This window comes from Moschus berezovskii, chromosome 19, assembly GCF_049115385.1.
Source record: "Moschus berezovskii isolate FMDL1 chromosome 19, NW_MosBer_1.0, whole genome shotgun sequence".
Classification (NCBI taxonomy): Eukaryota; Metazoa; Chordata; class Mammalia; order Artiodactyla; family Moschidae; genus Moschus; species Moschus berezovskii.
The window spans coordinates 44,119,648-44,145,161 of record NC_142478.1 but is presented as its reverse complement, the minus strand read 5'-3'; the positions used below and the strand labels follow the sequence as shown (position 1 = coordinate 44,145,161).

The window sequence follows — 25,514 nt, the reverse complement described above, 5'->3', positions numbered from 1 at the left end:
CTAGTACAAGAAAGGATTTCTGTGACTTCCTTCATGTACAATGTGCATTTTAGACTGCAAAACAAAGTCTGCCTGAAACCCATCTGAGTCAGACCTTTCAAGGAGATAGTCAACTAACAATTCTTAATCAATTAAAGGATGAAATGAAAATAAACTTAAGCTGTTGATCAAATGGTAGCATTCAGTTTTTTAAATTATGTGACTCTGTTTTGAAAGTTGTTAAAATTTCAAAATTTTAAAATCGTGACACTCAAGTAAATACAATTATAAGACTCTACAGTCAAAAGTTTATTAAACCAAAATCTTCAAAAAGGTAAAACCGCAACTCTTATGCAAATATAAAATGAACATATTCAAAGATTTTATTAAAATAATTAATAACAAGGAAACTAATAAGATGACACTACAATTTCAAGAGTGTTTCAAAAGCTAAATATTTACAGGCAAACGTTAGGATAAGATTGTTGGACAAAAAAATAAAAAATAAAAAACTGGTTAATGTCCAACAGGGTAATAATATGTAAAGCCATTAAGGTAGGATTGTTTCATCCACCAGACAGAAATTATTTGCATCTCCCTGGGGTAAAAATCTACAAGTTAACCTCTGCCCTAGAGCATTGTTAAATAGTCCATTCAATACAAAATCAAGTCCAGCATTGCACTGAAAGAATACTTGAGGCTATTTTAAAGTGTCCAATACCTTTTCTGACAAGTCAAATCATCTTTCATTCATGAAAGTTCCTGATTCTTGATATTATTTATTCTTTAGAGAAATGCCTTCATCATCTTTATTTGACTTATGTATCAATACCATTTCCATATCATATTTTCAGGTTAGTGCTCTAATGTGCCTTATTTAATCTGTACTGAGATAAACATTAGAATTTCATAAGACAATGTATAGATGAATCTACATTTAGGTTATTTTATTTCAGTCACTGGATATAATCTACCGTATATCTAAAAGCACCACAGTATAAACAGGCTATTACAGAAGTTTACAAAATTATAAATATTTTGAGCATAAGTCTAAGACATTTTATATTTTAATAAGTTCCCCAGGTGCCTAATAAATTTAATAAATATGAATGCTACCAAGGAAGCCTTAAATATAATGGTAAGACTCACATCAAGCAAAGAAAACTCCAAATTAGTGTCTTCTTATAATTTATGATATCTGTTAAGTAATTTGCATACCACCTAAAAGAGTGCTAAATGTACACCAAGGGAAGGCATAATATCATTATTAATGATATCAAATATATGCATACACAAACACAGTCTAGTATAATTCTTGACTATTCAATTGTTTCTTTTATCATGGATAAAGGTAGCAAATATTCCCCCAGAGTTCACTTCTGAAAAGCAGTTCACATATAAAACAAGATAAAAATAAAGCAACAACAAAAACACTGACAAAATAAAAAGCACACATCTTTAATTTTTAACATTTTTATGACATTTTTAAGATATGTATTTATTTTCATAATATCAGTTTAAAAAATAATCACACAAGAATGAGCTTTTGTATGTCTGCCTACATAAACTGCTCTATTTTAAATTTATCAAATTATAAATAAACCCCATAATGTGCAATGTGAACCAAATTGCAGCATAATGAGTACATCTGAAAGGCACAGAATATTCTCATTGTTTCAGTAAAAGAAGAGTATTACTTACTAGAATGAAAAGCCTGGCCTCAAGTCATCCATTATTCAAAAATAATATAGCATGAATTATTCACTGATTCTAAAACAACATACATTGTTAAAAAGCAAAGGTGACTAAATTAAACATGTGTTCCTGGACCTGTCATTTGATACTTTGCATTTCAGAAAAACTGGAGGCAAATAAACAATGAGACCGACCAGCTGGAGGACCAAGTTGCCCAGAAGTAGTATAGGTTAAGATGCAAATTTAAAGCCACTTATGAGGAACCTGGGCTTTCCAGCACCAGTATCACAAAGTTGGACAAGATGGCATATTCCATGAAAGGCATATTAAAATGCAAATATGCCACCTAGATAAGACAAGGTATAAGGCAACTTGACAAAGAGTTATTTTAATGTAGAGTCTGCATCTCCAGACTTCTGTTAGGCCAATTTCTCATTAGTATGCTGATTATTGAGACACAAAGTGATCTTAAAAAGACCAAATACAGCAGGTAGCAGTGGAGACTCAGCAGAGTCCACGTGTACTTAGAAAGTATGGGGTGGAGGGTGGGAGAGGCGCACTCAGGACTACAGAGGGAACGCTGAAGACAGTATGGTCTGAAGGCCAGCTCTCTAAGGGTCAGCTGAGAAGTGAGTGTGCTAAAAAGTAGGACTTGAATGTAAGCCTAGAAAAGTTATAATTAGAGGATCTAATGATCCCCTTACGTCTTCCCTGGTGGCTCAGAGGTTAACACGTCTGCCTCCAATGCGGGAGACCCGGGTTCAATCGCTGGGTCGGGAAGATCCCTGGAGAAGGAAATGGTAACCCACCCACTCCAGTATTCTTGCCTGGAGAATCCCATGGATGGAGAAGCCTGGTAGGCTACAGTCCACGGCGTCGCAAAGAGTCGGACACGACTGAGCGACTGAACAGAACAGAATGATCCCCTTTTCCTCTGTCTACATTTTCTTATAATCTACATGTTATTATGTCACTTTGCCTCAAATGTTTGTATAAATTAAAATCTATAGATAGGTTAGACTTTATCATAGTGCCTTTAGTAGTTCTAATCTTCAGTGATTCTGAGCGACCCTTATTAGAACACAGAAAATGGGAGGCACTTTAAGAATAACATGCAGAACTGAGAAAACAGAGGATAGAATGCATTATAAACATTCTTAAGTTATTTTTTTAAACTGAAAGAAGTCAGTATAGTAGCTTCTTAATAAGAGGTGAGGGGGGAAGGTCATAGCAATTTGTTCAAGACTTCAAATCTCTATGTGAACATCTATCAAACACCATGATGTAGATGCCTCCAAGGACATGTGGTGCGGTGGTAAAGAATCCACCTGCCAAGCAGGAGACATGGGCTGGATCCCTGGGTTGGGAAGATCCTTTGGAGAAGGAAATGGCAACCCACTCCACTATTATTGCCTGAAAAATTCCATGCACAGAGGAGCCTGGAAGGCTACAGTCAGTGGGGTCGCAGAGTCAAACACGACTTAGTGACTAAACAACAGAGTTCAGAGAGAATTGTTTGAGGCTAAATATCCTCCAATTTCCTGTTTCTAGTCATGTAATTTCACTTGAGGAGAACTGATCAGAGTTGGGTTTTACCTTATTTTGCTCCTATTTTTCATATTAGAATAAGTCAAACAATATATTCAAACACACTCAATATCTGGTCCTATTGTCAATATCTGGACAATATCAATTAATTCTGTTTAAATATAACTACAAAGAACTAGCTTGAAGAAATCCACTATTATTTCTGAAATAAGCAGAAATTATAGCCTATCCTTAGTAAAAACGACAAAAAATGTAAAAAGAGCATCCACCCAACCAAAAGACACTCAATAAGCTTAGTTTCACATATGCAACTTTATACCTAAAAATTGAATTTCTAAGCCACCAGACATAAGTTGGACCAAAACAGAGAGTAAAACTATCTAATGTATAAACTGTCAGATGTAGGTTTCTATACTGACGACAAAATGTTAATACATTTCCAAAAGGGAATGGAAAATGCGATTCTTGTGTTGAGGATCACAAAGTGGGCTGATCATTTTTAGATACAATAGAATATACACTGGGGGTTTTTCAAATAAACCAACATTTCTCCTTAGAATTACTATAGAGTCTTAAGTTTCTAAAGGTTATACACCTCCATTTTCCAGTGTAGAGTTGCCTCTGGTTAGTGTTGAAACTGCTGTCTGTTCTAACAATCAACAACAGAAAGATGTCCAGAACTGTTCCCACTAGCATTTGGTCAGACCAGCAAATGGCATCAATTCTGATTTATTAAAGGAATCACCACTTCTGGTTCATACTATCCTATTAACCGATGTGACAGATGCTTTAACACAACTAACTGGTATAAAAATTGCAAGCATTCTGTGCTCAGATGTTGAGACTCCAGGTCATGTTAAAGGAAAATGTAAACAGATACATCTTAGCAGTATATTTGCAAAAGCTTTTAAAGACTGCTATTGTGCTCAGGTTCATCATATTTACTAGATTAAATTCATTTACTTTGTGTATTCATCTCCACTGCCTCATCTCTAAAAGGACTGGACCGTTAGCCAGAAGACCTTTTGTTATTCATTCATAGGTAACACTCTGGCCCCATGTGCATTGATGTAGGTGAGCAGGATTTTGGCTCTCTGTTCTATCACATCGATTAGCTTTTCGATGCCCTGTCTACCTCCCTGACTCTCCCAGTAAACTTTATCAAGAAACAGAGACTGAAGAAGTTTCTGCCGTAAATGCTGGCTCTTCAAAACAGAAACTGCAGATTCGGGAAACCTGAAAAGAGAAAATGATATTTCATTCTTCATAATTGCTTGGAAATATTATGCCCTGCCCAGTGGTTCGGCTAGTCATTAATCTGGTATAAATCATACTATCAGATAATACCTTGAGGATCAAAACATTTCTGTCAGTGTCTAGCTTACCCTTCTCAATAATTATATACTAGAAGAACAGATTTCAAAGGAACTGAGTTTTCTATAACCACTAAGAACTTGACATACCAATGTCTTACTTAAGATCATTATATATAGGGCAAAGAGAGGGACAGAATTAGCAAGAATTCTGATAATCTGGAAAAGTACTTTCCTCAAATTTAAACTCCATTGTACCCATAAGAAACCACTTTAATCTGTTGAGTAGAATCCTATCCTCTTAAGTGTCAACATGAGATTATATTCAAGAAAATATGAGAAGCAAAAATATGCTGACAATTTCAGTAAATTCTTCCTGAATCAGAGTCACATGAATGAACTTGATGAGAAATTATACAAAATACATGTAGTGTAAAGAAAGAAGTCACACCAAAATGCCCAATTAAAGACTGAAATGCTTTTTATTCAGATAATACTTCAGAAATTCTAAGAATCTGGAAACATTATATTAAACCAGAATATTAATTTGTTTTCAAATAAATTTAGCAAAACTCAAGTTTGAGGACCAGGGCACCCCATAAGGAAGCATCTCTCTGGAAAATCTGAGGTCAATTTAGAGGGATCCTTGCTGAATTACCTAAAGAAGGGCATCATGATTTCTGCCCTTCATTTAGAAAGAATAAAGGCAGGGATACAGCACATACCTTATCTAATGGATTTAGTAAAATTTCTGGTTCAAACTTATAAGCAACATTTTGCTGAATCTCCAATTTGGCCTCTCTCCCAGCTTTCATTAAAATGCTGATGAAAGTACAGTACAAATACTGGGGTTTAAGAGTAAATTTAATAGTTCCTTGAAAACTAAAACAGAATATATGTTTGTTCCAAGAGGACAGTTTGCCAAGAGCTTCAGTCCTCTAAGCATCTTTTCCAAATGTCAATGGATCAAGCTGGGGATGGCACTGAGGGGGCATGAATACAGCAGTCCATATGTTCCAGCATTTCGGATTCGGCAGAGATACCAAAGGCCAAAGAGCTGGACGTGCTTAACGAGTCTGAGTAAGTATGGAATTAATGTTCAGTTCAGTTCAGTTCAGTTGCTCAGTCGTGTCCGACTCTCTGCGACCCCATGAATCACAGCACGCCAGGCCTCCCTGTCCATCACCAACTCCCGGAGTTCACTCAAACTCATGTCCACAGAGTCAGTGACAGTGACAAAGACATGTCCTTTATAGTTTAGCAACTATAGTAATAATTAAGCATTTTTTGCTATAGGAAGTATTAATAATCCATGATTTATTAATTCTCTGGCCCTTGAACTAACTTAGCTGTGGCAGAATGTACAAGATGAAACCGCTACATTCATGGATCTCTTTAGTGTCTAATCCTTTGCATAAAGGAAATCAAAAAAATTACCTGACTCTGAGCTATGCTGCTTAATGAAAATATTCTATGCATAAATCTGGGTTAGTGAAATCTTCATTTTTGCTTTCAAATGTGGAAATTACATATTCAAAGAAGATTTAACTTTAAACCCATTACTCCTTATAATGGACTTGGGGTTAAATCTCCTTTGAAAGCATAAGTAAAATGTTACTCATATTTTTATGAATGTTTGAGAGAGATTGATTCTCCAGGCACTATTAATTCTAAGAAGAAATTCAGGGATTTAAGAAGACTCCATAATATCAACTCAGTAAGTGATGCTACTGGTATGTAAATTTTCCTGCACATAAAATTTCCTCAGCTCAGACACTTAGCAGACACTTATATTTTACCTTCCATCCACAGAGATATAAGGAATGGGTATTAACAGAGAAAGTCATGGCAAAAACTCATGAAAATGGATGTCCTGAAACTCATTAACTCTAGCGTTGGAAACACATAAAATTCCCCACTACCTAATTTATGGTGCCAGGAAGAATTATTAAAATATGCTTCAGAGTTTTGTTAACAAGAGAAATAGTAACAAAGGAAATGCCACGAGTTACTGCAGAAGAATGACTGGACTTGGGGTTGGAGGACCTGGGTTCTACTCTCAATTTTAGACTTGCTCATGTGTCCCCAGCAATCATTCGGCTTCACCAGTGGACTGTTTCACTAGAGCACCCTTCTATTTTCAAGTCTCAGACACACACCACACACCCCAGTTTCTTAGTGACCCTGATTTCTGACTAAGGTTGAAAGACAATGAAGGGAACTTCCCTGGTGGTGCAGTGGATAGGAATCCACCTGCCAATACAGGGGACACAGGTTTGATCACTGATCCAGGAAGATTCCACATGCCATTGGCAACTAAGTCCGTGGACCACAACTCCTGACTCCACACTCTACACCCTGCAAGCCACAACTACTGAGCCTGTGCTCCACAACAAATAATGCTCATTCACCATAACTAGAGAAAGGGCACATGCAGCAATGGAGACCAGCGCAACCAAAAATTAATTAAGAAAAAAGAAAGAAAGACAATGAATGGGTGCCTATGAAGGGGAGTCTGAAATGTGGCTTCAGTCCCCATGTTTGGGGGTGAATATCTCAGACTCTACAGTGAGGTCCCTGCCACTATGGAGTGTCTTAGTTTCCTTTATTTCCAAATACTTCTTGAGTGTAAGCTCAAGATACTTGTCCCCATAATCTATGTCTACAGGAGGATTTCCAAATGCTCAGAAACCCTCTTACCTGAATTGAACAGCCATTATTCTTGGCTACTGTGTTCTACTCAGCAGGTTGCCTCTAACTTCCCACGTGTTCATCAAAGTCACTGAGTTTATTCTGCCCTGGGACATCCTGCCTTGTCAGTATTTGAATGTCTGTTGGTTCCCCCATCCTGCACCCTGGTAGTGGAGCCCCTGTGACCTGCTTACCTCCACCAGGCTAGTTCCTATTCCAGAGATGCCTGCACTCTGGACACTGAGGACTAAGCAATATGATGCCTGTGAAATGCAGCAGGACCTCTGAAGGTTGCATAGGTCAGTTACAGTGAAACCTGGCTGCACCCTTGTTCTATTTCCCTTGGGTTTGGTTCCCTTCTCTGGGCTTCCATTCCCAGATTCTCTTTAAGGGTTAAATTGATCAGATATATGAGTCTTCTCAAACCTTACTACATATTCAATAGAAATGCAATGTCCTGCAGATGTTACTACGTCAGGAAACTTACTCTCTGATGCCTTCTAAGAGTTTGAAGTTTAAGTTATCTTCACTTCTGTCAAAGAAACCCTTGTTATCTATAAAAACCAAGTGTCTTGGGTCCTGCTTTCGCTGGACGATGTGGGCTAGAACCACGGTATCCTGGTTGTAGCATTTTGAACTATGTCCACTCTGTACACAGGTATCTTCCTTCCGAGGTCGGAACCCACAGCAATTTGTATCCAGGCGGTTATAAATCTGAAAGGGAAAACAAAAACAAAATTCAAGATGCTGAGTAAAAACAAAACTTGGGAAAGTCAGATGTCCAAAGAACAAGTACTTTCTAAGTGGCTGACTTGCCAGAATTTAATTGGGGCCAGGTTTGTTTAATTAACTGTCAGAATAAGTCCAAATTTCATATCCTTCTGACCCAGCTCCGTTAACAGCTCCACAGGCAGATCATCCAAACTAAGCATCTCCACCCTTCACATTCAGAGTTCCCAATGACATCATATGTCGATGCGTGGCCAGAAGAATCTCTGATGCTATTTGGGACAGAACATACAAATCACTGTACTTGGATACATCCAGAAAATCAGGGTATTCTCAGTGGCTCTAAAAGTTTACTGCATTCCCTAACTCTCTCTGGATTTCAGTATTACAGAATGAAACTTGAAGTTACCGAGAACAAACCTATGGAAAAGATGTGATATCCGATAATGATAGCCAAGAACACGCCACATATGGAGCCCACAGTTAGATTCTAAATAAACGAGCGGAACACTTTGGCTTATTGGGGTTTATTGTGGGAGTAGGGTGACCACCCTATAGAGGGCAGACATTAACCAGGAAAGGGAGAATTGGGTTACTTCCACGTCTTTTTGGCAAGGGAGAAAATAATGTTTATTAATCATGGTAAGTTAAAGCACAGGCTAAGGAGTTAGATAAATTTAAACTCAGGTCTCTTTGCAGTTCCGCAAACTTGTATAGCTCCCTTTACGTTACTGAGTCTCAATTTAATTATCTGTATATCGGGAATCATACCATTAGCCTTGTAATTTTGGTGGGTTAAGGACACAAAAGTGTCTGGATACACTCCAGCCTGACCCAGGCGTCTAGAAGATACTTAAAAATTGAAAACTGTCATTACTATTGCTGAGACACACATGTACACACTGTATGAAATGATTAACCACAAAACAAGCTTCTGAAACAAAAGGTAGTTTCTCCATTTCAGTGAAGGAAAACTGAGCCTCAGAGAGGTTAAATATTGCTCTCAGCATAGAATTTTAGTAAGTAGCAAAGTTAAAATTCAGACACAGTTGTGTTTGTCTTCAAAATGCACATTTCCCCCTAAAACACCACATTGAATAGTTTGTCTAGTCGAAGACTATACATAGGCTCAAGATTCAAAACATGGCTCGACACAGATTGTCTTTTTTTTTTTTTTAATTATTTGGCAGCAACACCCAGCACATGGGATCTTAATTCCCCGACCAGGGATTAAACCTGTGTCTCCTTCATTGAAGCACAGAGTCTTAATTACTGGACCACTAGGGAAGTACCCAGGCTGTCATTTCTATTCTTTTGTCATTTTAAGTCTTTTATTCTTTCATTTACTAAACTCCCGTCTTTTCCTCCTATTTTTTTGCAGATCTTATAGGGCTGGTCACCCTAGGTAGTCAGTTGCTAAGACAGAAATGCAGAAAGAGTAGTACCAAAATTGAGCTTACATTGCAAAAATTCTGCGTTTGTTCATCCAACAAATGTTTATGTAATATCTTTTACCCACCCAGCAGTGGGCCAGGCACTGAAGCAAATGTCACCCAGGACCAGCATCCTGCCCAAACCAGCACTACTTCCAGAGGGAAATGAATCAGTCTAGTTTTGCCTCACTAACACAGCAAACCGACTACCAGACAAACGACCCTCCTCTCTGTTTTCTGCAGGTAAGTGGACTTTGCACCAAAAAGCAAATTTTGGGAAGCAGTGGTTATAAGAGAAGAGAAGTTCAGTTCAGTTCAGTCGCTCGGTCGTGTCCGACTCTTTGCAACCCCATGAATCACAGAACATCAGGCCTCCCTGTCCATCACCAACTCCTGGAGTTCACTCAAACTCATGTCCATCGAGTCGGTGATGCCATCCAGCCATCTCATTCTCTGTCGTCTCCGTCTCCTCCCACCCCCAATCCTTCCTAGCATCAGACTCTTTTCCAGTGAGTCAACTCGTCGCATGAGGTGGCCAAAGTATTGTAGTTTCAGCTTTAGCACAGTCCTTTCAATGAACACCCAGGACTGATCTCCTTTAGTATGGACTGGTTGGATCTCCTTGCAGTCCAAGAGACTCTCAAGAGTCTTCTCCAACACCGCAGTTCAAAAGCATCAATTCTTTGGCAATCAACCTTCCTCACAGCCCAACTCTCACATCCATACATGACCACTGGAAAAGCCATAGCCTTGACTAGACAGACCTTTGTTGGCAAAGTAATGTCTCTGCTTTTTAATATACTATCTAGGTTGGTCATAACTTTCCTTCCAAGGAGTAAGTGTCTTTTAATTTCATGGCTGCAATCAGCATCTGCAGTGATTTTGGAGCCCAGAAAAATAAAGTCTGACACTGTTTCCACTGCTTCCCCATCTATTTCCCATGAAGTGATGCGACCAGATGCCATGATCTTCGTTTTCTGAATGTTGAGCTTCAAGCCAACCTTTTCACTCTCCTCTTTCACTTTCATCAAGAGGCCTTTGAGTTCCTCTTCACTTTCTGCCATAAGGGTGGTGTCATCTGCATATCTGAGATTATTGATATTTCTCCCAGCAATCTTGATTCCAGCTTGTGCTTCTTCCAGCCTAGCGTTCCTCATGATGTACTCTGCATATAAGTTAGCATAAGCCAATTTTCTATGAAATTTATATAAAAGCAGTCACATGGGATGAGGTGCTCCATGAGCCACCAGCCTCTTGGACCGCTCAGAGGGTACAGTGCTGGTCAAGAAACAGTCCACAGATCAGGGGACCTTGGCAGAACTAGCTTCAGGCAAGCTGATCCATGGGGTCATGGGCCTAACCAGGGGTTTATCAAAAAATATTACACAGGCTGTCTCCAGGGCACATAAGCTCCCACGACTGGTGAATGTTTCCCAGAAGTGAGCAAGAGAGCCCCAACCACATCACTGTAGGTTAAATGAAAAAAAGCACAAGGTGGAAAATACTAGAAAAATGAAAAATGAATTGACTCCTTTCTCCTCAATTTAATTCCTTTTATTTATTATCCTGACAGATTTGAACATAAGGGAAATCAAATGATATGAAGAGATGGTATGTGCTTGCCAGTTATTCAAGTTACCATCAAGGGGTCAGAGAGAATGTAAAAAATAACTCTTCAGGGAACTGATTCTCATTCAACGTCCCTTTTTTTATATATACAGTAGCTAATAATTCTCAAAGAGTCTCTATACCCTATTCCTATCATCATTGTATGCTTTTATCCAATTATAATGACATTATATATGGGGGACAGCTTAATCTTATTTCACTTTGTCTATAACATCAACATGTGTTGTGTTGGATAAGTGTGTTTAAAGCTTTACTTGTAAGGACACATCCACCAACCAGCTCTTAAACGGTGCTCTGAACCCTAAGCTCTTTCTTCACTGTTGATTTCTAGTAGCAGGAAAGGACCAAAACAAAAAGCATTTCTGTTGTCACTACAACAAAGTCAGGGGTATCACATACAATATTGTTTGATAACAAGCAATTTAGCATCTAGGCCCTAACCTCCAGTACTCTGTAAATATTATATCTTTCTGTTTTTAGACTACAAGAAGGCATTAAGAGTTAGAGGTGAGACAGAGCAACTTAGAGCATCCTTTTAAAATTATTATTGGAGTATATTATTGGAGCTTTACAATGTTGTGTTAGTTTCTGCTGTACAACAAAGTGAATCAACTATAGGAACACATATATCCCCTCCCTCTTGGATTTCCCTTCCACCTCCCTCCCACCACTCTAGGATCACAGAACACTGAGCTGAGCACCTTGTGGCAGCTTCCCATGAGCGATCTATTTTACACATTGTAATGTATTAGTTTGGTGCAGAAGTAATTGCAGTTTTACATTGTTGAATTTTGCCATTTGATGTTGGAATACATGCTTAAATAAATGTGGTTGTGTTATACATCATTTTAATGCACATTTCTTTCTTGTTTTATTTATTTTGCTAATGACTTATTATTTGCTGTTTATTTTAGATTTATTTTAGACTACAGAAATGATGTTAGACACAAAGCAAATCCGAGTGACTTTTTTATTCAAGTCCAAAATGAGTCATAAAGCAGCAAAGACAACTTGTAACATCAACAGTGCATTTGCCCCAGGAACTGCTAACGACTCTACAGTGAAGTGGTAGGTCAAGAAGTTTTGCAAAGGAGACAAGAGCCTTGAAGATGAGAGTGTAATGATGGGTCATTGGAAGTTGACAAGGACCAATTTAAAGAAATCATCTAAACTGATCCTCTTACAACTGCAGAAGTTACCAAAGAACATAGACCATTCTATGGTCATAGGGCATTTGAAGCAAATTAGAAACGTGAAAAAGTTTCATAAGCGAGTGCCTCATGAGTTGACCACAAATCAAAACAATTGTTGTTTTGAAGTGTCTCTTCTCTTATTCCATGCAACAACAATGAACAATTACTTGATTGGATTGTGACATGAGACAAAAAGTGGGTTCTATACAATAACCAGTGGATGACCAGCTTAGTGGTTGGACGGACAAGAAGCTGCAAAGCACTTCCCAAAGACAAACTTGTACTACAAATAAGTCATGGTCACTCTTTGGTGGTCTGCTACCGGTCTGATCCGCTACAGCTTTCTGAATCTTGGTGAAATAATTACATCTGAGAAGTATGCTCAGCAACTTGATGAGATGCACTGAAAGCTGCAATGCCTACAGCCAGCATTGGTCAGCAGAAAGTGCCCATTTCTTCTCCACAACAACACCAAACTGTTTGTTGCACAACCAATGTTTTAAAAGTTCGATGAATTGGGCTACGAAGTTTTGCCTCATCTGCCAAGTTCACCTGACTTCTCGCCAACTGACCAATTCTTCAAGCATCTCAACAACTTTTGCAAGGAAAATGCATCCACAACTAGCAGCAAACAGAAAATGCTTTCCAAGACTCCGTGGAATCTGGAAGCATGAATTTTTACACTACAGGAATAAGCAAATTTCTTTCTAGTTGGCAAAAATGTATTGAGTGCAATGCTTCCTATTTGATAAATAAAGATATGTTTGAGCCTAGTCATAACGATTTAAAATTCACAGTCCAAAACTGCAATTACTTTTGTACCAACCTAATACGGGGATTGGTGATGGACAGGGAGGCCTGGTGTGCTGTGATTCATGGGGTCACAAAGAGTCGGACACGACTGAGCGACTGAACTGAACTGAACTGAATACATGTTTCAAAGCTAGTCTCTCAAGTCATCCCACCCTCTCCTTCCCCTGCTGTGTCCACAAGTCCATTCTCTACATCTGCATCTCTATTCCTGCCTTGCAAATAGGTTCACCAGTACCGTTTTTCTAGATTCCACATATATGCATGAATATATATTTATTTTTCTCTTTCTGACTTACTTCACTCTGTGTGACGGGCTCTAGGTGCATCTTTTTACTGCCTTCCCAATGTGAAATTGTTTCCAACAGTGTATTTTTAAAGCATTTTGCCTGATCCAATTTGAATCACTCAACAGTCTATGATAATTTCACCACTTTCCTGTCAGACTGTTGTGCCCTTCAAGTCTCACAGACTTTGTTATTGCAAATAGGTGTGTGATTTCATCCTAACTTCTCTTCCAAAAATGTTTATCGCTCCTTTTATTCAGATAATGCATGTACTTGGTGGGTATATTACCACTTTTCAAATGTGGGGTGTGTGTGTGTACACATACAGAGAATCACACTGTAAGGCTTCAAATAATTGTTTTACTTTGTTTTTCTTAGCCTCCAACTGTAGCAGTCATGTATGGATGTGAGATGTATGGATGTGAGAGTTGGGCCATAAAGACGGTTGAGCACCGATGAACTCATGCTTTTGAACTGTGGTGTTGGAGAAGACTCTTGAGAGTCCCTTGCGCTGCAAGGAGATCAAAACAGTCTATTGTAAAGGAAATCAGTCCTGATTGTTCATTGGAAGGACTGATGCTGAAGCTGAAGCTCCAATACTTTGGCCACCTGATGCGAAGAACTGACTCATTAGGAAAGACCCTGATGCTGGGAAAGATTGAAGGCAGGAGGAGAAGGGGAAGACAGAGGATGAGATGGTTGGATGGTATCACTGATGCGATGGACATGAGTTTGAGCAAGCTCCAGGAGATGGTGAAAGACAGGGAAGTCTGGCGTGCAGCAGTCCATGGGATCATAAAGAGTCGGACATGACCGACCAACTGAACAACAATCACATGATCAAGCACCATAGTTACCAACTCCCTGTCTAAGTTTTTAGATAATAATGCTACAAAAAGGCCAATCTGGGGGGAAATCTTGTCAGTTAAGCTGTTATGTGTTAATCACCATTGCAGCAACTTGTTCAAATTCATATCTTCTCACTCCTTAAAACAAGGAAAGTCTTTCACAAAATTGATCTTCTGAAGGCATCTGAAGATTGCTGACAATCATTATTTTCCATAAAATTACTCTTTCCTCTTTTAGAAAAAAATATATTTTCAATGTTAACCTAATTAAAATTACACTCAGAAAATTCAGGTGTTCCAGCCACATATTTTGTTGGTGGGGGTATTTTTAGATTTCTGGCCTTTCTGAAGTTTCTTTTTCTAATCCCATTTTCGTTTTGGTGGTGTAAGTTTTGTCTGTAAGAAAAAGTATCTATGAGTGACTCAAGCTTTGTGTGCAGAGTCCAAACAAGGAAGTCTTAGCTGCCCTGACTAGCTCTCTAAGACCCAGAAGAAATCTGCAGAAATCCAGTAACTTCCCAGGCATCTGCATCCCACCCATCCAAACTGTGTCTTCAAAACGTGGGTCTGTCAACACAATTGTGGGAGTTTCTTATCTCTTTTTTCTCAAAGTAAAACAGTTAAATGACTAATTTTATTGTGTGAACAAAGGCAATTAAAATATTCCAAACATGCTAATATTAATAATAGTAGTCATTGATTGAGTGCTTTGTATGTGCCAGGAATTGTACACTTAAATCTTTACATAGATTATTCAATCTTCATAGCAACCTTAAGACCTAGGTGCTACCAAGAGTCCCATTTTATAAATGAGGACATTGCTGTGCAGAGAGGCTAGTGGATGACTAAAGGTCCCTCAGCTCATATGTGATGAAACTCAGGATTCTAAAGCAGATGTCCACCCCTTCAAAGTGCATCTCTTATCTACCCTGAGTGTATCTCCCAGGGACAGCCTTCAAAGGTGGTGCTATATAAAGACAAGTGCGTTTGTACAGAAGGTTAAATGATCCTACTTGCAATAACCACTGGTCACAAGGTTTCTGAAGAAACACAATGAACTTCAATGAAAAGTTCAGGCAAAATTCATGTAGGAGAGGATATTACAATTGGGATTTAAGAGATAGGCAGTATTAGCTAAAAAACAGGCAAAGGCATGAAGGGAGGAAATCAAAAGACATTTTAGAGAACCTGAGGGTATGTTAGATGGGTACTTCTCAAATGATCTACAGTGAAAAAAATGGTATTTTTGTCTTTTCTCTCCCCAGGTTTCACATTCCATGTGGACTATTGCTTTGTTAAAAGACAATAAAATAGATATCATCATATTAACTAAAATAAGACAGAGAAAGACAAATATCATCTGATGCCACTGATACATGGAATGAAAAAAAAATTATATAAATGAACTTATTTACAAAACAGAAACAGACTCCCAGACATAGAAAAAAAAAACTTATGGTTACTGAAAGGTAAAGGGGGAGGGATAGATTAAGAGCTTGAGATTTACATATACACACTACTATATGTAAAACATAACCAACAAGGGCCTACTGTTCAGTACAGAGAACTATATTCAATATCCCGTAATGACCTATAGTAGGAAAAAAATCTAAAAAAGAATGTATATCTATATATGTATAACTGAATCACTTTGCTCTACACCTGAAATTAACACAACATTGTCAATTAACTATATTTAAATAAATAAATAAATGAACATTATCACTCACAGTTAGAAGTGCTTCCGTTAGATTCATATAGTCATCTCAAGAAAAAAGATAATACAATAAAATAAAACAAAATAATTTATACAAAAGAAATGAAATTTTAAAAGATACAAAATACCAACCAAATATCTTGTTAGATTCAACAGACAAAACCACTCTACCAAACTGATATCGAAGTTTCAAAATGTTTATCTGCAGTGTTTACCCTTCTCTCTCCGTGGATGGGTCTGGACTGACCAGGTGCCTGACCACACCTGAAGCAGCACAGTCTGAGTCCATTTCCTGCAGGTAAAGGGGGCATGAAGCCAAGGACTCGTAGTTGGAGCAGTCCAAGGGCCCGGTGCTTACAGGGAAAGCTGAGAAATGGATGTATCTGCAGGCTCCACCACCACCTTCTCCTATAAGGCTAGAATAGGAGAAGGCAGAGAGCAGGGCATCAGGAGACATCAGAAGAACAAGAACCAAAGGGAACCAAGGCCAGATGTGCTCAGAAGCTGGAGAGACTAAAATGAAGAGATACTTTTGAACAGAGATGAGAAACTCTCCAAAAACTTCTTTCATTCAATTGTTTTAGGTAGTGTGATCATCCCATTTTTCTACCTGTCTTTCCACACTTATTTGAAGATTTGAGTGAGCACATGCGTGTGTGTGCGTGTGTGTGTGTGTGTGTGTGTGTGTGCGCACTTCTGGTCTGTTAAGTCAATACCTTAAGCTTCTCATCATCTCTTTTCAAAGTATTTGTTTTAAAAATGCCACCTTTTGCAGGGAGACAGATAAATTGGAAATTGGGGATTAAAATACACACATTACAAGGTATAAAATAGATAACAAGAGAACACAGAGAACTACATTCAATATTTTTTAATAACCTATAATGGAAAGTAATATGAAAAAGAACATGTGTGTAAATGCTCAGTAGCTTCAGTCATGTCTGACTCTCTGCCACCCACGGACTGTACCACCTCAGGCTCCTCTGTCCACGGGATTCTCCAGGCAAAATACAGGAGTGGGTTGCCATGCCCTCCTCCAGGGGATTTTCCATACCCAGGGATCAAACTCACATTTCCTGTGTCTCCTGCATTGCAGGCAGATTTTTTACTGCTGAGCTACCAGGGAAGCCCCGAAAAAGAACATATATATATATATATATGTATATATTATATACATATATATATATATATATATATATATAACACATATATATAAAGCTGAATCACTTGGTCATACGCCTGAATCATTATAAATCAGTTCATACACCTGAATCATTATAAGTCAAATATACTTAAATTTTAATATTAAAAATTATAAATAAATAAAAATTAAAAATTGCAATTTTACAAAGAAAACTGAATTTTTAGAGAGAAAGTTTAAATTGTGCAATAAAACATGTAAAGTGTTAGCACAGCAACTCATCCAATGCTTGGCACAGAGCAGACATTTGATAAAATTTTATTGTTAAGAGAATTTTCTTGATGGTTGGTATCCACTTTGTATCTGGCTATTTACAAAGCTCCTCCAAAACACTCTTCTTTAGGAAGAGTCAAGTAAATAAAATCATGCTGACAGAGTAAGACGTGGGTCTTTTAAAAACAGCATCCAGTATTAACTGGAGTGGGGTAGATGGGCAGGGAGAAAAGAACAGAGCTGCTTGTGCTCGTCATTCGCTCCTGGTTAGCATCTCTACGTGGGTTCAATGTCACTAGTGGACCAGAAGTCCCGCATCCCACAGGGAGTCCACATGACATCCTGCTTGTAAGAGACATTTGATAAAGACTTGACGAGAAGATGGGACAGAGGTAACAACAGGACTGTAATTCGCAGTTTTCTGGACGATTCGTTTGAATTTCAGTGATCTCATTTGGCATCTCATTTGTTTTTAGAAAAGGTGTGAGAATCACTAACATTATCATCCCTACCCAAGAAAGAGAGAAACACAAACAGATGGGCTTATTTATTCATCAGCTAATAACTCATATTGGAAAATCCTTGTACTTGGATTTGTCTTGATGTCCATTAATACATGGTTGCCATGTCATCAGTGGAGCCATATTTGGATCCCTGTGGTCTAATGGATGTGTGGTCTCTACCGGATCATCGAGAAGGGCACCTTCAGACAAATCCCACGGCCCCCACAGTACCTGTGATCACAGACCTGGTCCGATACCCTGGGAACTCGACAAAGCAAAAACAAAAGCAGAGGTTCTCACCAGCCTGCATCTGTCTTGCTGGGGAACTCTCATCTCAGAAAAGAATAGGTTTCATTTTTAATCTGTGTTACCATGGCAACAGGTAGCCTGTTAAATGAGTATGCATGCAAATGCCCAGCAGAGCAGCCTACGAACAATGAGGAAAGTATAAATCATTTACAGTACATACATCTAACTATGGGCATGAGTTCCCCTGTGCTTTGGCCTCTGTAAACAGGCTTTGCATCACCTATACTACAGAGCTCCACATTTAACAATAACAATCATTGAGTACAAGTTCAAGACAGACTCTCCAACTTACGTCCCACTGCTGAACCATAAATAAAGACATAACAGTATTTTTTATATATAAGTAATGCTGGAGAAGACTCTTGAGAGTCCCTTGGACTGCAAGGAGATCCAACCAGTCCATTCTAAAGGAGATCAATCCTGGGTGTTCATTGGAAGGACTGGTGCTAAACCTGAAACTCATGCTTTGGCCACCTCATGCGAAGAGTTGACTCACTGGAAGAGACTCTGATGCTGGGAGGGATTGGGGGCAGGAGAAGACAGGGACGACAGAGAATGAGATGGCTGGATGGCATCACCGACTCGATGGACATGAGTTTGAGTGAACTCTGGGAGTTGGTGATGGACAGGGAGGCCTGGCGTGCTGTGATTCATGGGATCGCAAAGAGTCGGACATGACTGAGCGACTGAATTGAACTGAACTGAACTGAAAGCTGTTTTTAATGCTACAATATATTTGGATCTGTTTCTACAGATAGGATAATTTTGTTTGTTTTTGTTTTGACCATGCCACATCACATGTGGGATCTTAGTTCCCAGACCAGGGATGGAACCCGCGGCCCCTGCAGTGGAAACACTGAGTCTTAATCACTGGGCCTCTAGGGAAGTCTCAACAGATGTAATATTTTGAATCCATGTAACTCTGAATAAATACCAGAAATCAAACATCATCCTGCCTCAGAAAGACTATGGAAAGAGTTACCAGGGAAGTGACAATCTATTTCTAAAGAAGAAAATTCACGTTCTGTAATCTGCATAAGCAGGGCTGCATGAAAATAGCCTCTATCAAAGGCGCACCCACCTTCCTGTAAAGATTTCTAAAGAGCACTTGGACCCAGAGAAACAATAATTTTTACATTTTATCAAGTTCTCATTTATAGAATGGATTTATATGAAGCAAATAAATTTAAAACAGCAATAAAATAACCTTAATTATAAGCACTGTTTCTTAAAAATGCTTTTTTTTCCAGTGAACTGAGACAGCATTTTTCATGATTTAACATTAAATAAGGTTGCCCGGTAAGTTTAAAACGATGTACATTTACATCTCAGGGCAACGTCATTAAAAGCTTTTGCTTTGCTCGACTTGACATGCATTCACTTTTAGCATTTTAATGAAATTTCTATCACTTTTATTGTCCCCTATAATGTAGTATTTTATCATAAAGATAGTGACAAAAATAAGCAAAAATAAACTAAATGACTGCACTAAAACACAATTCTGATTGTGGTGCCACAACTACTTTGCTTGACCAAACTTTAGTTAGTCTCCTGAACTCTCCTAAGCCTATCTGTGCACTTCCTCATAAAAATAACTTTTAGCAAGAACCTTGCAAAGTCCTTACTCTCGGAGATACCTGATTTTAATAGCTAACCTGGGTCCTCAGCTTCCACCATCCTCAAGGTGAGGTCTTGTCACTTGTCTTTAGCAAGAATCTGGTCAGGCCACTTTACCTGGAACTCCCCGTCCCCCTGATGTTTGCTCTTAGCTCTTGTCTACTCCATGACCCCTCCTCTGCTCCCTGGCTATAAGTCTCCACCTGCACTGCTGTATGGAGCCCCATCTTTCTCCCTGCCTCCCTGTCAAATACCACCACAGTGATCCCTACACCTATCTTTATGGTCCTGCATAAAGTCTCATTCACCATCTTTAACAAGCACCGTGAAATATTCTTTCTTTTATAGTGATTAACACAACTTACCTGGAGAAGGAAATGGTAACCCACTCCAGTATTCTTGCCTGGAGAATCCCATGGACGGAGAAGCCTGGTAGGCTACAGTCCACGGGGTCGCAGAGAGTCGGACACGACTGAGCGACGGAACGGAACGGAACGGAACACAACTTAATGTAATATATCCTAAAGATATTGAAACTCATTATTCATGGAAACTGGTTCTCCTATAAAAACTTAATTTTGCTAGACTGATTATTCTCTGGCTATTTAAAAATAAATATTGCCTGAGGGTAGGATGGTGGTTGCCAGGGGCTGTGGAGTGGGTCAAAGGAAACAATCTTTCAGTTAGAAGATGGATAATTTCTGTCTACAGTCATACCATCCTGAACACACCGGATCTTGTCTGATCTCGGAAACTAAGCAGGGTTGGGCCTGGTTAGTCTTTGGATGGAAGAAGCTGGATAAGTTCTGAGGATCAGATCATATTTAACAAAAGTGTATGGTACACTTGAAATGTGCTAACAGAGTAGATCTTACACATTCTCAACATATACATACACAAAAGTTAACTCTGTGAGGTGATGAATCTGTTAATTTACTTGATTGTGGTAAATATCTTATAACATATATATAAATCATATCTCCAAATCACAACATTGTACACTTTAAGTATATTCAATTGTATTTGTCAATTAAACCTCAATAAAGCTAGAAGGGAAAAAAGAGAAAATTAAAAAATGAATTCTGATTTATTAAATTAAACTTAAAAAAGATTATTTTTACACATATGTAGAGAATTTCTTGTTCGAAAATGGATTTATTTTTATGCTCCCTGGGTTGGCAAAAAACTATAAAATAAAGTCTTTTATGTAGCTTGGATATAAAATCCAAGGCTACTGCCACAGCAATTTGTATTAAACAGTTTCTAATTATTAAAATAACCCAAAAGGTTGGTGGTGGTGGTTTAGCCGCTTAGTTATGTCCGACTCTTGTGACCCCACCCAACAGGCTCCTCTGTCCATGAGATTTCAGTTATACACACATATTTGTTCTCAGTCACTCAGTCACATTTGACTCTTTGTGGGCCCATGGACTGTACCCCACTAGGCTCCTCTGTCCATGGGATTTCCCAGGTAAGCATAGTGGAGTGACATTTTCTTCTCCAAGGGATCTTCTCGACCCAGGGATTGAACCTGGGTCTCCTGCATTGCAGGCAGATTCTTTACCAACTGAGCCAAAGGTATCATTTTTTTTCTCTCATATTAACAAAGAAAAAATCTCAGTGAAGCTAAGGAATCTGCCTAAGGAGACACAGCTATGAATGATGTGGTTTTCTACCAACTTCTACCTCTTCCACACTGCCCCCAATGTAGAGAAGACAAGATTCCTGCTTTCTGGGAGATTTCAATCCATCACCTCTAAGTGTGATTCACTGTACATCCTCCACATTGACCACATCAGGTTTTGTGCAATATGCATACTCAGTAAAGTCTGTGGGGAAAAATGAAGGAATGGATGCTGGTTCCTATTGAAGTCTGTCTGATGGAGATACTAAACTACTAAAAGACCTCTTATCTGGCCGGACCTCTATGTTTTCTTCCAACCAACATCGTGTAAAAAGCTCAGAGTCTTAAAATCAAAATCAAAGAACATTAGAATTACAAAAATGTAAAGACGCTGAAGTTTTTAGAGCCTATACAGGCAAATAATTGCATGCGTGTGTGCTCAGTCATGTCCAACTCTTTGCCACCCCATGGACTATACAGCCTGCCAGGCTCCTCTGTCTATGCAATTGTCCAGGCAAGAATACTGGAGTGGGTTGCCATTTCCTCCTCCAGGGGATCTTCCCCACCCACGTCTCAAACCCGAGTCTGCTTCATTGTAGGCAGATTCATTACACTGAGCCACAGAGGAAGCCCATACAGGCAAAGGTAAGTTTATTCCAGAAAAATTACTCTAGAGCCACAGTGCTCCAACTTTTTTATTTTAGAACATTTTGACATTTTAAAAAGTATGGGAGCCTCAAAAGCCTCCTTGATGTGGTTATCTACCATACAGAAATTAAAACTGAAAAAAAAATTGAATAGCTATGCACTTCACTGCATGGGAAATAGATGGGGAAACAGTGGAAACTGTCAGACTTTATTTTGGGGGGCTCCAAAATCACTGCGGATGTTGATTGCAGCCATGAAATTAAAAGACACTTACTCCTTGGAAGGAAAGTTATGACCAACCTAGACAGCATACTAAAAAGCAGAGACATTACTTTGCCAACAAAGGTCCATCTAGTCAAGGCTATGGTTTTTCCAGTGGTCACGTATGGATGTGAGAGTTGGACTGTGAAGAAAGCTGATCACCAAAGAATTGATGCTTTTGAACTGTGGTGCTGGAGAAGACTTTTGAGAGTTCCTTGAACTGCAAGGAGATCCAACCAGTCCATTCTAAAGGAGATCAATCCTGGGTGTTCGCTGGAAGGACTGATGCTAAAGCTGAAACTCCGATACTTTGGCCACCTCATGCGAAGAGTTGACTCACTGGAAAAGAGTCTGATGCTGGGAGGGATTGGGGGCAGGAGAAGAAGGGGACTACAGAGAGTGAGATGGCTGGATGGCATCACCGCCTCGATGGACATGAGTTTGAGTGAATTCCGGGATTTGGTGATGGACAGGGAGGCCTGGTGTGCTGTGACTCATGGGGTCACAAAGAGTTGGACATGACTGAGCGACTGAACTGAACTGAACTCACTGAAAAATAACACTGATACACGTATTACATGTTAACACTTTTACAAGAAATTGCTACATTTTCTAAAAATAATAAGAGAAATGGAATTGTTCTCACAAGTTAAAGTGGTTTTAAGAGAAAAACTCTGCAGTGAGCTCAGCCCTTGATTCAAACAACTGAATAAGCAGTTTTCCTCAAGACAACCACTGCACTGTGAGAAGCGGTAGAAGGGCTTTATATATACTTTCCATTTTGTTACCCAGAATATTCAAAAGTTGTACACTTAAAGGTAAAGACTTAAAAAATCATCAACATACAAACACTGCTTCATTAAGGACTTTCTTAATTGAATCAGGCACGTATTCCATGTGTCTTTTCACATGAGTCCATTGGCCACAGAGAGCAGTTTGACCCTTGAGAGGTTCTGGTGCCAGCTTTGATTCATCCTAAGGCACCAACAGATTCACCCATGATTGCAAATTTTGTAAACATCATTAAAAAAAAAAAGCAAAACCTCTTTCAGTGTTATTATAGAAATAGTTGTGACCTCATGGAGCCCCTTGAAAGGGCCACAGAAAAGCCACTGCCCCAAACAGTCCCATTCAATGTGACCACAAACAGTAACAAATGTTAAAAGCTCTCATTATCTCTTAGTTATCTGCATCCATAAACAACTTGAATATGATTGGGAAGAGCCTTATGCTAAAAGAATCCTTATGGACCAGCTCTTACCTAAGTCTCTCTGAGTCTATTCAGTTGGCCCAAACGAACCATAAATCCTTTTTAAATGATTACATGCAAAACTATATATTGAACCAGATAAGTATCTGCTTGCCCTCTCATTGTCCCTGTGGCAATACTGTTTCCTTTTCCATGGATTCTTATTTACTTTGTGGCATATTTATCTAGAGCTCCGAAACTTAGACCTCATATTTTACTGGAACAGAGCAGTCAAGGACGGTTTCAAAGTGTCTACATTTCAATGGCATAGGATTAGTGGGGAAACTAATCCCAAAAGCTAGCTCAAATGATGCATTAAACAATCTTCGCGTCTCAAAAGATTATTTACAGAATCACACAGACTTCCTTCAATCCCTGATCTCTCCAGCCCATCTATGGATACAAGATTTAGGGCTGTATTGATACATACTATGTACTCATCAATTTCAGCACAGCCTAAAAACACCATACCAAGGATTGAAATAAGAAAAAAATGACCTATTATTAAGGAAAATAGACTGCTTTTGATTAATAGCTAAATTAGAACTGACCCAGAAATGCTCAGTTTGTTGTCAATTGGTAATATGAGGTTTATGAATATATTGTATTTGACCAGACACTTCCCCTTTGATTCAGAAAGATACAATAGCAAAGACCTATGTCATCCAGCCCACATTTTATGCAAATGAGGCTTTAGCATAATCCATCCTGGAAATCTCTGAGAGTAAATGCTAGGCAGTAGGTGGAAAGGATATATAAAATTCTAAAGGTTTCAAAGTCAGAAGAAAGATGTCTGAGCGTCTCTATGCCTCTTCAGAGGAGACAGATGCTTTGAGACACATAGAGCCATTACAGGAAGTGGGCCAGGTCCGGAATGTCCCCTCGTGTAGGAAATGGCAACCTGATCCTGTATTCCTTCCTGAAAAATTCCATAGACAGAGAAGCCTGGTGGGCTATAGTCCATGGGTTTGCGAACAGTCAGACACAACTGAGCGATTGAACATAGCACAGTACAGGATCTACAAAAATACCTTCCTGTTGTAGAGGCCAGGTCACCTCTATCATGCACTAGGCTGGTGTGACCAGGCAACTCTTTCTCTTCAAAGTTGTCTCCATGAAAAATCAAATAAATAGCTTAAATTCTCTAGAGTGAGAGAACATGGTCTCTGAAAGGTGTCCACCAGAGAAATGATGTCCAGACCACAAAGACAGATTGACAAACGTCAAGACCTTTGTACTGACTTTCTCCATCCTGCCATGTTCTTGTAGAGAAGTTTTAGCAACAGAAGTACATTCCATGTGAGGGCCACAAAAAGTAAAATTGTTTGCTTTTAGAAATATAGGCCAATATAGTTCTACTGTTGGTTTTCTAATCTCCCCAAGGTTTTGGGACGGCTCTACTTCTTAATGAGAAGGATGCTCTAACGGGTCCATTTCAGCAGATGTTACTGACTCTGTAGATGGAATTGGGGATGTGAGTCTACCAAGGGGCCTTCTGGGGAGGAATCACACTGAGAAAGGAGAGAACAATAGTTCCCAGGCCTGGGAATGACACTGAGTCAGATTTGAGAGCCAAGACACAAAACCTGAAAGGATGCTTGAGGATGTCTAGCTGGAACACAGAAATCCCTCTGTCCGAGCTTGCTGAATTTAATTGAACACTATAAGCAGTATCCTGTACACTTAGAATTCTTAGTTTTGTTTATAAAGCAAACTTAAAAGCAAGAAAATATGCTTACAGGAAAAATAGAACAAATGGTTATAAAGCAAATTATTTAAACAGAACACTGAGGAAACCAAGCAAATCCTTTCACATAACGTTAAAGAGTTGAAAAGCAATAAATGTGGGATTTGTCTCACTAAGACTCCAGTTCCAATCCTGGAAAAGCTTCTTGGCCGCTGCCTTTTAGACTTATATTCTCAGGAATAGATCCTCCCTAATATCCACCTCCCACCTCCCTCATCCTAAAACCACAGCCTGGCTAGACCCTGCCCCTCTTGAATTGTTAAAAGTATA

General features: G+C 39.0%; 1 protein-coding gene across 2 annotated transcripts in view; it reads right to left on the bottom strand.

Moving 5' to 3' along the window:
* Positions 1–275: 275 nt before the first annotated feature.
* Positions 276–25,514, bottom strand: part of GASK1B (golgi associated kinase 1B) — a 71,830-nt gene continuing 46,591 nt past the window's right edge. For both annotated transcript variants that reach the window (XM_055404667.2, XM_055404666.2), the window contains exons 4-5: positions 7,714–7,940; positions 276–4,458 (exon numbers count right to left, since the gene is read on the bottom strand). In XM_055404667.2, the coding sequence (XP_055260642.2) occupies positions 4,251–4,458; positions 7,714–7,940 (435 nt within the window). In that variant the 3' untranslated portion in view covers positions 276–4,250. The remainder of the gene's footprint in view (positions 4,459–7,713; positions 7,941–25,514) is intronic.